This window comes from Macadamia integrifolia, chromosome 10 (genome assembly GCF_013358625.1).
Source record: "Macadamia integrifolia cultivar HAES 741 chromosome 10, SCU_Mint_v3, whole genome shotgun sequence".
Lineage (NCBI taxonomy): Eukaryota > Viridiplantae > Streptophyta > Magnoliopsida > Proteales > Proteaceae > Macadamia > Macadamia integrifolia.
The window spans coordinates 22,494,224-22,507,647 of NC_056566.1; the positions used below are offsets into that span (position 1 = coordinate 22,494,224).

A 13,424-nucleotide genomic window follows, 5' to 3' on the forward strand; every position below is an offset into this window, starting at 1 on the left:
AACGGAGCACCAAACCAAGTGTGATCGAATAGTTTGGTAATTTGTTGGCGAAACTTCTCCCTCGTGTCGCAAGTTCGAAGCAAAGATTCAGTTAGACTCGCTTGCTTCTGGGCGAAATCTTTAACTTCGTTTGCATCTGGGTCCTCAAGCTTGACCAGAGAAAACACAATTGACGAAAAATGTAATTTAAATTTACCTCATTTTCCACAAATAGAAATAGAAATTCTCCCATTATAGTACAGTACCATCGATACAGGTCAGATATTTTAAGACCATGATAGTCATCCACAACTGACTCGTCCCTCCGAGCGAAAGGATACTTTAAGGACTGCTCTTCTGTGGCAGACAAGAAGCTCATTGAGGAGAGAGATGTTGAAGAAACAAGGAAGAGGGCTAAGCGAGAAGGAGAGAGAAGGGGAAGATGAGGTGGGAAAGAATAAGGTCTGGTTTGTTTATTAGTAACAAGAGAGAAAAGGCGATGAGGTAGTGGGCAGCACACTTAACATGTGAGAAAGGGTTAGAGAGAGAGAGAGAGAGAGAGGTGAGTCCTGGGCAAATGGAAAGGAGGAGATAGAGAGGGGTGAGTTCAGGGCAAATAGAGAAGAGGAAGAAGGGGGGTTAAAATCGTCTTTTCCATTTCAAAAACTATCATCTTTCACGGTGTCAGTTTGAGAGGGTTTAAATGTAATGAACGGATTTTTAGGGGGATGATGTAATATAGGAAAACGCCATGAGAGGTTAATGTAAATCACCCTAGTTTTTACTAGTAGACTCACTCCATTAAGTTTAAACTGTTAAGTTTGTCTAATATTTCGATAATGCCCATATTACCTTTCAATATTGTGTTTTGACTCTTTCACCTTTTCAAAACAAAACCCCAATAATCGATCTTTCCCACTTCAACCCACCCCCTCTATCTTCTCCGGTGAAAGGCGAACAACGAATGAGTGCAAAACTAAAGACTACCTCTTCTCCATTTACCGACTCTAACTAGCTAGTGCCAACAAAGGGAAGCATTGCCCATAACACCTGGGAAGGATTGCTTTTCACTTGCTGCTACAAAATACTTTGAGGGTTTACTCCAAAAGACGACAAAGAGGCAAAGAGGCATTTCCATCTTGTCTCTATTATCCTACTCTGCCTATAAAAGCAAAGTGGAGCAAGAAAATGCAAAAGACGTCCCACCATTGAACTTCCTTCGAAGCTTCAAAACCGAAAATGATACACTTGTGCAATTTCAGACTGACTTAGTATAGCAACAGATTTAGGAATATGTACATGATGATGAATTGGGAGAAGGGGTCACAACAAGAATTAATACAACCTAGCCAAGTACCAGTGCCAGGCCCAGGCCCAAGAGGACTAGGAAAATACCTATGTGGGCTGCTAATTATGTCAACAATACTCTAGAACTTCTAGAGGAATGATGGGTTATGAATTTGAAGGACAGCTGTAACTCCTTGGCAGAATATGCAAGGCATATTTGTTGCATGACTGTAGAGTATCTTTAAGAAGAAGACAAGGGGAGAGATTATAGCAATTACTTGTGAGTTAATTTGCTTTTGTCATTTAACTCCATTGTAATAAGATTTAAGGACAAATGTGTAAGTCCTGAACAAACTTTATGGGAAAAGAAATGAAAATCTTATTGGCTTTGTTTTTCTAGTTCTTCAAACTTCTCATCCCCTTCTAAAGGAGTTTCACTAGCTCGAAATTGGTCTTACCCTTCTCAGCTCATTAATTCTCTCCCTTTAATCCAAACCTCCAACATATCAATTGGTACTTTCATCCTTCCTCATTCCAATGGCAAATGGTACTCGTTTGGCAAAAATTGATGAAGCCATTAAAAAACTTTCAAATTCTCAGTACTTCACAAATGCAAGACGATAGAGTATCGGTCCAAAACCAATTCCAATTTTGTCGATATCACCAAAGCCTTACAATAGTTCCAACTCCAGTTGTCCGCCATGGATGCTAAACTTTCAACTCTACCACAAAACCCTAGCTCTTCGTATGGATCTGGCTTTCATCCTCTATTTGACACTGCTTCTCAGCATCCCCCACATGGACCTCAATCTGGACCTAAGCAAGGATTAAAGTATTGGTATCGATTGCCATATCGATTGATCAAAATTAAGATACATATTGGAGGGTATCGTATCGTATCGGAGATATGCTAAGATACGCACATAAATAGATAAATGAATATGAAATACCTTTTTAAACACTTTTGCATAAAAAATTTATTAAAAAAAGCTATTGATAACATGTATTATGCATAAACACTAAATTGAGGGTATCGCACTAAGAATTCAAGATTTATAGTTGTCCTATAAGTGTAAAATCCTTGTTCCCAACCCTGATTTCCACTTTAGTTAAAGAGAAATATGGCTAGCAGCAACTTTTGAACAAAAACCCCTCAAAAAATCGTGTTTTCTGAAGAAAAAAAAATACCCATCTTGGCCATTATATGACCATAGCGCACTGTATCGGTACATACAGATACATACCTATACTCACCGATACATACCGATACTCATCGATACGTACCGATCAATACATACAAATACTCATCGATACGTACCGATACATACCGAAACGTATATTTTACCTCGATTTCATATTTTCCATAGAGTATCAGTACGTATCGATAGTGTATTGGTGCATATCGGTATGTATCGTAGGATATATATCGATACGAAAAGATTTTAAAAATTCCATGTATCGTATCAGTGTGTATCGTATCGGTCTGCTAAATTTAAGATACATATCGAAAGGTATGTATCGGTATCGGAGATACTTTAAACCATGGACCTAAGTACATGAGACTAGAGATGCCCCGTTTCGATGGCATAGATCCATTAGGTTGGGTCTTTATGGCTCAGTAATTTTTCGAATACCATTCTACCCTGGAGGACCAGCGACTCATTATAGCTTCTTTTCACATGGATGGACCTGCTCTATCTTGGTACCAATGGATGTCTTCAAATGGCTTATAGCAAAGTTGGCCGAAGTTTTTAGATTCATTGAAGACCAGATTCGGGTCTTCATTATTTGAGGATCATCGTGGAGCATTATTTAAGTTGACGCAACAAGGCACGATCGCTGAGTATCAATCCAAATTTGAAGAACTCTCTAATAAGGTGTATGGTGTTCCTAAACATTTCCTCATTAGTTTCTTTATCTCTGGTTTGAAGGTAGAGCTCAACAGAGAGCTATTGGTGGCACAGCCGTAGTCATTGGTCCATGCTATTTCCTTAGCAAGATTATTTGAGGAAAAATTTGTTGGCAAGTAGATAGAGTTTCAAATCCTTTTGCCATGATAGGGACTTCCTGGAGTTGAGCCTATTCTGAAAACCCCCCCCCCCAAAATCGATGCCCTTGGTCCCTGTTATTTGACCGCAATTAAGTCCATTAGAGATGAAGGCCAGGCGTGAAAAGGGTCTTTGCTACGATTGTGATGAAAAATTTGTAGTAGGACATAAATGTAAGGGGAGGCTATTTATGTTAGCCGTGGATGACTCAGAGTTCATTGAGGTCACAGACAACAGTTTGGATGCTGATCAATTGGAGACGATTGCTACTAGAGTGGAGATAATACCTGAAATTAGTCTTCATGCATTAGCAGGTGAGCTCAGTCCAGAAACTTTGAGACTTACTGGTTTTTATAATGAGCATAGATTGCACATACTTATTGACAGTGGAAGCACCCACAATTTTGTTCAAGAATCCATTGTTGATGCTTTAAATTGTCCAATTACCTGAACTAAGCCCTTTAAGGTTTATATTGGTAATGGGGACTTTTTAATGTGTAGTAAGCATTGTAAGGGTGTACCTCTTAAGCTGCATGGTACTAAGTTTCTTGTGGATTTGTTTGTTTTGCCTATTAAAGGGGCTAATATAGTCTTAGGTATTCAATGGCTTGAAACTTTGGGACTGATCTGGACTGATTACAAAAAATTGTCCATGGACTTTGAGCGGGAAGGCACACCAGTTTCATTGGTGGGGGAATCTTGCCTTCATGATGCAGACCTGTCAGTAAGTCACTTGAGAAACTAATCAGCAAGACTGAAGTAGTTTCCTTCTTCCATTTGAAGGTTGAAAGTATTAGTGATTCCCTGGAACCTGCATGGCAATCATTACCTGCCAGTGTTCAGAAAATCTTACACAAATTTCAGCAGGTCTTTACAGCCCCCACAACCTTACCTCCTCATAAAGAAACTGACCATAATATTCATTTAGTCCCTGGAGCTATGCCTGTGAATGTGCACCCCTACAAATATCCTCATTTTCAGAAAAGTGAGATGGAGAGATTGGTCATTGAAATGCTTCATCAAGGCCTGATCCAACACAGTTGCAGCCCCTTCTCATCTCCAGTGTTGCTTGTTAAGACAAAAGATGGTAGTTGGAGGTTTTGTGTAGGCTATAGGGCATTAAACTTCATAACCATCAACAATAGATTTTTTATTCCTACTATTGATGAACTATTAGACGAACTACATGGAGCAACTGTGTTTTTCAAACTTGATTTGAGGGCAGGCTATCATCAAAGTAGGGTGAAGACTCAAGACATTGAGAATACTGCTTTTAGAACTCATGAAGGTGATTATGAATTTTTGGTGATGCCCTTTAGCTTGACCAATGCTCCTGCCACCTTCCAAGCCACCATGAACAGTATTTTCAATCCCTTTTTACGAAAATTTGTGACTGTATTCTTTGATGATATATTGGTTTACAGTGTGACCTTACATGGAATTCCCAAGTCAATAGTCTCTGATAGAGACCCTATTTTCACAAGCAAGTTCTGGCAACACCTTTTGAGACTCTGGTACTACTCTCAAGATGAGTTCAGCCTACCACCCCCAAACTGATGGCCAGACTAAAGTTCTCAACAGATGTATGGAACAATATCTCAAGTCCTTCACTCAAGAAATTCATAAAAGTTGGCCCTCACTTCTTCCTTGGGCAGAGTTGTGGTACAACACTTCATTCCATTCTGCCATTGGAATGACTCCCTTTAAGGCTTTGGATGGTAGAGACCCTCCCACTGTTTCAGACTATACAATGGGAGCTTCTCATGTGGAAGTTGTGGACCATGAGTTGAGTTGTAGGATTGAAGTCTTGCATAGTCTCAAGGAAAATTTGCTGAAGGCTCAATAGAGAATGCAAGCACAAGCTAATCAGCATAGAAGCAATGTGGAGTTTCAAGTAAATGATTGGGTACTTCGGAAACTATATCCCTACAAGCAGCAATCCTTAGCAGTCAGAGTAAAAGGTTTTATGGCCCATACCAAGTCAGTCACATAATTAGCCCTATTGCATACAAACTAAACTTACCCTACACCAATTAAATCCACCCTGTCTTCCACATTTCACTCCTTAAACCTTTTCATGGCCCAATCCCTACTACACCAATACTACCATTACCATCGCTCTCTCTTGCAGAAATCAACCTGCAATGTCCCCATTAGCTATTCTCAAAACCAAGCAACTCATACATAAAGATGTTATTATACCTCAAGTTCTAATTCAATGGGATGGTCTGCCTGTTGAGGAGTCATCGTGGGAGAGTTTAACTGATTTAATGGAGCTTTTTCCTACTTTGCACCTTGAGGACAAGATGTTACTTGATGGGGTGCATGATGATACACTCGTGCAATTTCAGACTGACTTAGTGTAGCAACAGATGCAGGAATATGTACAGGATGATGAATTGGGAGAAGGGGTAACAACAAGAATTGATACAACCCAGCCAAGTACCAGTGCTAGGCCCAAGAGGACTAGGAAAATACCTGTGTGGGCTACTGATTATGTCAACAATACTCTAGAACTTCTGAAGGACAGTTGTATCTCCTTGGCAGAATATGCAAGGCATGTTTGTTGCATAACCGTAGAGTATATTTAAGAAGAAGACAAGAGGAGATTATAGCAATTACTTGTGAGTTAATTAACTTATGTCATTTAAATCCATTGTAATAAGGTTTAAGGACAAATATATTAGTCCTGAACAAACTTTCTGGGAAAAGAAATGAAAATCTTATTTGGCTCTGTTTTTCCAGTTCTTCAAACTTCTCATCCCCTTCTAAAGGAGTTTCACCAACTTGAAATCAGTCTTACCCTTCTCAGCTCATTAATTCTCTCCCTTAAATCCAAACCTCCAACCTATCAGAAAAACAAAGACCACAGTTTCTTTCGATAGAGGGAAAAATGGCAGCCTTGAAAACTTAATAAATAGAGAAACAGAGTAGAGGATCGATGCAACTAGGGTTCCGGCATCATTCAAACATCTCTGATGATCTCTAGTTTTTTCGACAAAACTTTGGGAGGAAAAATGGAAAATAAGTCATAAAAGCAGAGACTATAGAAGTGAAGAGTTGAGATGAGGGGATAGCAAAGCTCTACATTACTTACAATTCCTATTAAGAGTAATTTACAATCATTAACTTTGGATGTGTGTCTATGTTCAGTTTTCTGACGTTTATAGCTTAGAATTTTGGTTTAAGAGCTCTTATGCTAGTGGGTTTTGTTTTATTGACCGTCACTTTGATAGAGAGTACACCGAATGAAACTTATAATAGAAGCAGCAGCCGCACGGAATCAGATCATCTTCGTTGGAGATGATCACTACCTCACCTTCACTGGATATGATGACTTTCCTCCTTCATAATCATCGGAGATAGGGTTAGGTTTTCACTATTTCCTATTCTCTTCTCATTTCAATTTGGAGAAAACAGGTTTTAAGAAGCAATAAGGGTAAAATAGGTAATTACATTTTATTAAATATTTCATAAGGCTAAAATCGTCTTTTAGTCATCAAAACTTACACCACACTAACAACGTCAAGTGACATGGGATGGAGATATAATTTCTGAAAACATAGGAGGGATTTTAATAAGAGCAAAGTACAGGAGAGAGGATGTAAATTACTCTAAATGATTTATTTTTTTCAGTTTAAATCACTTAATTGTCCAATTTGTGAGAAAAAAATTAAAAAAATAAGTTGTAGATAAGTAATTGACAAGTGATTTAAGACAATTAGGGGAAGAGGTGTGTTGGCCATTTCAGATGGGTATTTATGCCCCATCTGAATGCATTTAGGCACCGTTTGATAACGTTTCTAATGTTTTTGTGTCTAGAAATAGTAGAAACGACTTTTCACATTTCTAGAAACAAAAAGGGATTTTTTGATGTTTGATAAACATGTCTCTCAAAACGTTTTTTACAGACATAATGCCACTAAAAAAACCAATAGTATTATCGAATGCCCAAAAGGGAGAGACGGTTAGGTTGTCTCTTTTTAGGTTTAAATAGTTGAGAGATTTATCTGGCACAACAACCTCTTTTTTTTTTTCTCACAAATTCGTTTCTAGAAACGACAAAACAAGTCGGACTTGTTTCGTCAAAGTCGTTTCTAGAATTATAAATAGACATAAATTTTGATTTATGTTTTTAGAAACGGGTGAAATGGAACAACTTTATCAAACGTTTTTTAGGTTGTTTCTCCGTTTCTAGGAACAAGAAAACACAGAAACTGTAGAAACGAAACGTTATCAAATGGTGCCTTAATGTGCACGGCCACATAAAAAAACTTATGCCTAATAATTTTCATAAAAAAAAAAAAACTTTGCCGAATAAGAAGCGAAAAGGCAAGGCTATCTGAGCCTAAGGCCTACCTTACGCCTACACACATTCTTATTTTTATCGTTTTTCTTCTCTATTTAAATAAATAAATAAATGATGAGAATGTGTGTAGGTGTGGGAAATACCTTAGTTCAACAAATATTTTCCCTATAGCAAAAGAGGACAAAGTTTTTTGTCTGGGATCAGTCCCTACACCACAAATATAGGGGGCATGAAATGACCACCATGCCCTTCCTGGGTTCACACACCCCTATATTTGGATGCAGAGGTGCTTCTGAGTAGAATACACTTGCCCTAACAAAATGAAGAATGTTTTTTATCCGAGAGCATAGCATATGCCCTTAACCTCTATGTTGGGGTGAAACAGGGTCAGGTTTCTTAAAACCTCAGCCCAACCCAACCCTGCCGAGCCCATGCCTAGGCCCAACCCTACCGGGTTCATGCCAACCGAACCCAACTCTAATTGACCCTGATCGGGCTGGGTTGGCCCTAATTTTTGTCAAGATTGGACTAACCCTGATTGACCTTGTTTTTGCCTTTTGTGTTTTATGCAAAAAATAAAAATAAAAATAAAATTATCAATATATAATTAAAATTATGAAGTGTAATACAATAATAGATGTCTAAAGTCAGGTTGGGCTGGGTCGAACTGGGCCTAGGCCCAATTTAATCATGACCTACTGTGAGAAATCTTAACCTAGACCCTATTCGTGCTCAGGACAGACCATGATCAAACTTACACCCCAACTCCTATGTTTATCTCTCTCCTCCCTAGTGTAATAGTGTAATGACCTCTCAGGCTCTTCCAATGTACTGAAATGTGAGATTTGATTGGGTGTTTCCTCTCAACATAGCATAGGCTCTCAGATAGAAAACACTCTTCCTCCTAATTGAGTTATATTCAGACCCTAAACATATTAATGTGCCAATAAAGCTTTAATTGGTCTTTAATTACCTTAGATTTAAGATATTTTATTAAATTATTATCAATCTAAAAATAAGCCTGACACGATTAATAATTGATATATTTTGGGTCAAATTTGAACGATGAGACCCAATCGATGGAATCAATGCTAACGCTAACTTAGGATAGACACCCCTATCTCCAAAGGGGTAGAACAGGCAATTTGCCTCTCATAAACATACATCACTTCGCCTTACATTCATGGGATGACTAGAGAGACACTCATCTATTTTGTATTTTACGATATTGCCTCTCTCATAAACCGAAGAGAGTATGGTTTCAAAAATCGGATCGGGATCAACGAAATCGTATGGATTGATTGGATCGGTATTGTTTGATACCGATCCCTTACTTTAATGGAAAAAAATCTTCTGTAATTCCGATCTCGTACAATTCCGTGCAATACCACCTTCAGGGGATGACAAGTGTATTGATTCCAATGTAATGGTCCAGATCTGATTTAAATGTCTCTTCACTGATTTAATGTTTTATTAGTTGTAACAGATCTGGACCATTGTATTGGTATCAATACACGTGTCACCGCCTAAAGGTGGTATTGCACGGAATTATACGAGATCGGAATTGCAGAGGATTTCAACCCTACTTTAATATGTGCTGGGGTTAGGTACGACCGTACGACTTTGACGTGGAATGGTTTAATGGTGGTGGGGTCATGGTCTCATGGAATGCCAGATTGCCAGCTATACATTTCCTTGAAGAAGAAATGTGATGTGATTGGATTTTTGGGGGGAATTATTTTTTGGTAAGATTTTCACGTGAACGTTGAAATGTGGGGCTTCTAGCTTTCGTTGCTGATGCCTGCCTGCTGTACTTTAATGTTTGGAAGGAATGGCTTTTGGTACTCTCTCTCTCTCTCTCTCTCTCTCTCTCTTTCATAAGTTGTGTTCCTGGTTCCCACAAGTCTCACCTGTGTGTTTGAATTTTGAATCATATAGCATTTTTCTCTTCAGAGTTCAGAGACTTAACACACAGATACATCACTCCAACTTATTATCTCCAAAATTTCAGTCTTGGATCTTCTTTTCCATTTGCTCTGTTTTATCCTTCTTCCATTTTTCCATTCTCTCATGGATTTCGTTGGGCCATTTGTAAACATTATTGATACTTACCTGATTGCTCCCTTTGTTCGACGGATAAGCTACCTGAGACACTCCTCAGACAATGTCAATGGCCTGCAAATTGTAGTTCAAAATCTCAAGGCAAGGAGGAATGATGAGCAAAGCAAACTCAAAGCAGAAGAAAATGTTGGACAAGTGAAGACTGACGTAGGAAGCAATTGGTTCAAGAACGTTCAGGAAATCGAAGAGGAAGCTGATGGTATAGAAAAGGAGTATCAACAGCAAGGGAGGTGTGCAGGGGGTTGGTGTGTGAATTGTTGGTCACACTACAAATTGAGCAAGAGGTCTTTAATCCTCAAGCTAAAGGCTAATGATAGGCTCAATGAACAATTTGTTGTGGCAAGGCCTCCTTCTCCAAAGCCTGTGATAGAGATGCCAACTGAGACAACAATAATGGAGAACCAGTCATCAACTCAAAGCATGCTGCAGCAGATACTTGATTGCATAAGTGATCCAGAAATTGGCGTCTTTGGAGTATATGGAATGGGGGGAGTGGGTAAAACCACTCTGGCTAAGCAAGTAAACAATCACTTCAAAGAGAACAATTCTTGTTTTGAGACTGTGATTATGGTTACAGTTTCTGCCACTCCCCACATACCAAGTATCCAAACCAGTATTGGTAATCGCCTTGGATTACCAGATAATTGTGGTGGGGTTGATGCATTGTTTGAAGCCCAAAGGAAGAAGAAATCTCTTCTAATTTTGGATGATGTGTGGAGAAAATTAAAGCTAGAGGATGTTGGAATCCTTCACCCAGCTGGAAACAAGAAAGGGAGCAAGATCCTAGTGATCAGTCGAAATCAAGACACCTGCACTGATATGGGTGCGAGTAAAACCATAAAAGTGCAACCATTACCTGAATCTGAATCGTGGAACCTCTTCATTAAAGTAGCTGGTGACCATGTTGCTGCCAATGGCATAAACCGTTTTGCTGAAGAAATTGTTGGAAGGTGTAAGGGTCTTCCCCTCGCAATTGTCACTGTTGCTCACACAATGGCAAATCGACATGGAGTTCGGGTGTGGGAGAATGCCTTAAGGGAAATGAAGCAATCAACTAAAGATCTCCGAGGTATGAAAGAAGAAGTATTTGCTCCTTTAAAATTCAGCTTTGATAGTTTGGAGAATGATATGGTTAGGAGTTTATTTCTTTATTGTGCTCTTTTCCCTGAAGACTATAGCATAGGGATAAACATTTATCTCCCTAACTATTACAGAGTGAGAGACGAGATGTTAAATTATTGTGTTGGAGATGGATTAGCAGATGAATTAGGGAGTTTGAAAGCTGCTAGGGATAAAGGTGAGGATCTGATTCAGAGCTTGAAAATTGCTTCCATGTTGGAAGATGGAGAGGTTAAAGGTAGTGTGAAGATGCATGATATGATGCGAGAGCTTGCACTCTGGATTACTTCTTCAGAGTACTCTGATAGTTGTGGCTCCAAATTCTTGGTAAGGACAGGTAGATCAGTTGAAGAGGCACCAAAAGCTCAAGAATGGGTAGATCCAACAAGGATTTCTCTGTTTGATACCCAAATAGAGGAGTTGCCGGAGTTGGGAGAGAAGTGCCAAAAATTAACCACTTTGCTATTGAAGGAGAATAGGTTCCTCATAGGTATTCCCCAAACAAATTTCTTCCAACACATGGATCATCTTAGTGTACTTGAGATTTACCCCTCAGAAAAATTGGAATCTATCCCAGATTCCTTGTCGTGTTTAGTGAATCTTCGGGTGCTCAGGTTACAAAATTGCTATAACTTGAGGGCATTGCCTGCTCTGGGAAACCTCCAACAGCTCCAAGTTTTAGATTTGAGTTGGTGTTCAAAGTTAGACCAGGAAATCCTCGGAGGATCTGAATGCGAGGGAGTTATAAGTAGTTTAAGATACTTGAATGTGGAAAATTCCAAAGTTTCAATTCCTGTGGGAGTAATTTCTCGTTTGCACAAATTGGAGGAGTTGAGATCTTGTGATGCAGGAAAAATAAAATGGAGGGTGACTGGTGGTGGTGAAGCTAAAAAATGTGATATTGATGTGGGGGAGTTGTCCCAATTGAAAAATGTGAGATCTCTTTCCATTACCTTGGAAGATGTCATTATTTCTGATTGGTTCAAACCTTTGGCCAAGAAGATGATGCAGTTGGAACTGATACGTTGCAGAGTTTTAAAACAAGAAGCTCTTCAAGCTCTCAATGAATCCCCAAATCTGTTCTACTTAAGAATTGTGGATTGCACAGGTGTGACATGTTTGCCTACTCGTGTTAAACGTACTGTTATAATAAATAATTGTGTGGACTTGGAAGTGTTGTTAGATGGAGCAGAGGATGAAGAGGTCTACCACTACCAAGATTTCAATGGCGACTTGAACCTAGTAAGATTGCCAAACTTGAAAAGGTTATGTAGTGTTAGTCTCTCAACACTAAATTGCTTTTCTCAACTATGGTGGATAAATATAGGGGAATGCAATAGCCTGAAGATGATATTCACCAAGGGAATGCCTCGCCTGTTCAACAACTTGGACACCATTATTGTTCGATCTTGCGATAGAATGGAAGTTATCATTGAAGAAGCAGGTGAGGAGGAAGGTATTGTTAATGTTAATGGTGGAGTCATCATCTCACCCTTTCCAAAACTCACAGCATTACATCTAGAAGACCTACCAGCTCTCCATGAATTGTGCTGCAGCAACCACATCTTGCGTTGCCCCTCTATAGAAAAAGTGCAGCTGGTTAACTGTCCCAAGTTAAAGAAGGATCCTCTCCACATACAAAATGCAAATGGGTTACTACTTGTGATCAAGGACGAGGAGAGAGAGTGGAGGAGAGAAGGCAATAATAATAATGTCATGGAAATGGGAATGGAAATTCAAGCTTCTCTGTGAGCTGAGTCGCAACTCACCTGAAAAAACACTAATTCCCTGTTCTATTCGGTGCTCAACTTCACTCCATCTCTGTAATATAGAGAACATGCTCAATTAGAATTTAATATAATTATCAGAAAGTATGTTATGTCATTTTTGTAATAGGTAAATGTATTTGTACTAAGAAGAAAAAGAGAAAAAGAAATGTACACTGTACCATCAATCTGGATTGGAATTGGATTGATATTAACCAAGTCTATGGCCTAACTAGTCCCACAGGTTCATGCCGATCCTACAACCGCATAGATCGAGTATTACTAAGGTTGAATAAAAATCATTGAACTTTTATTAAAAGTAATGTAGAGCACGAAATACCATATATGAGTGGTCCCAAAAAAGTAAGAGGAGTCGAATTTAAAATCACACACTTATTGAGGCGAAGGTCCCTTGCCAACTCAGCTACCCTCTTGGGGTTGGGCATGGTTATGGGTACTGATAATGTATCATTGAAAAACTCTTTATTATAGTTTTAGAAATTAATATAGAATTGGTTGTATCACACTAGGACCAATTGCTATCAACATCGATTGTGACCAACACTGATACCTGATTGATATGGAGTAGATACCGATACATCCCTATACTGTTGATATATATATATATAGGGAAAATGTTGGATATGCCGCCGATATCAAGTATGCTAGCACCTATTGTATCTATCTCTCTCTTCCCTTTTTCTGAAATGACTTTCATATTCTTCCTGAATGATACTCCATCATGTATTCCTATTGGTGCTATCCGCTAACATACTTGATATCGGCAGTATATCT

The 13,424-nt window shown here is 38.9% G+C and overlaps 1 protein-coding gene across 1 annotated transcript; it reads left to right on the top strand.

The window, feature by feature from the left end:
• Positions 1 to 9,505: 9,505 nt before the first annotated feature.
• Positions 9,506 to 12,846, top strand: LOC122091010 (disease resistance protein RPS2-like). The gene has a single exon (XM_042660812.1). It carries the CDS (start codon positions 9,694 to 9,696, stop codon positions 12,613 to 12,615), a length of 2,922 nt encoding a protein of 973 aa, XP_042516746.1. The 5' UTR covers positions 9,506 to 9,693; the 3' UTR covers positions 12,616 to 12,846.
• The last annotated feature ends 578 nt before the right edge of the window (positions 12,847 to 13,424 follow it).

Excerpts from the sequence above, each read along its gene's own strand:
- LOC122091010 (XM_042660812.1), top strand. The coding sequence starts at position 9,694 with ATGGATTTCGTTGGGCCATTTGTAAACATTATTGATACTTACCTGATT.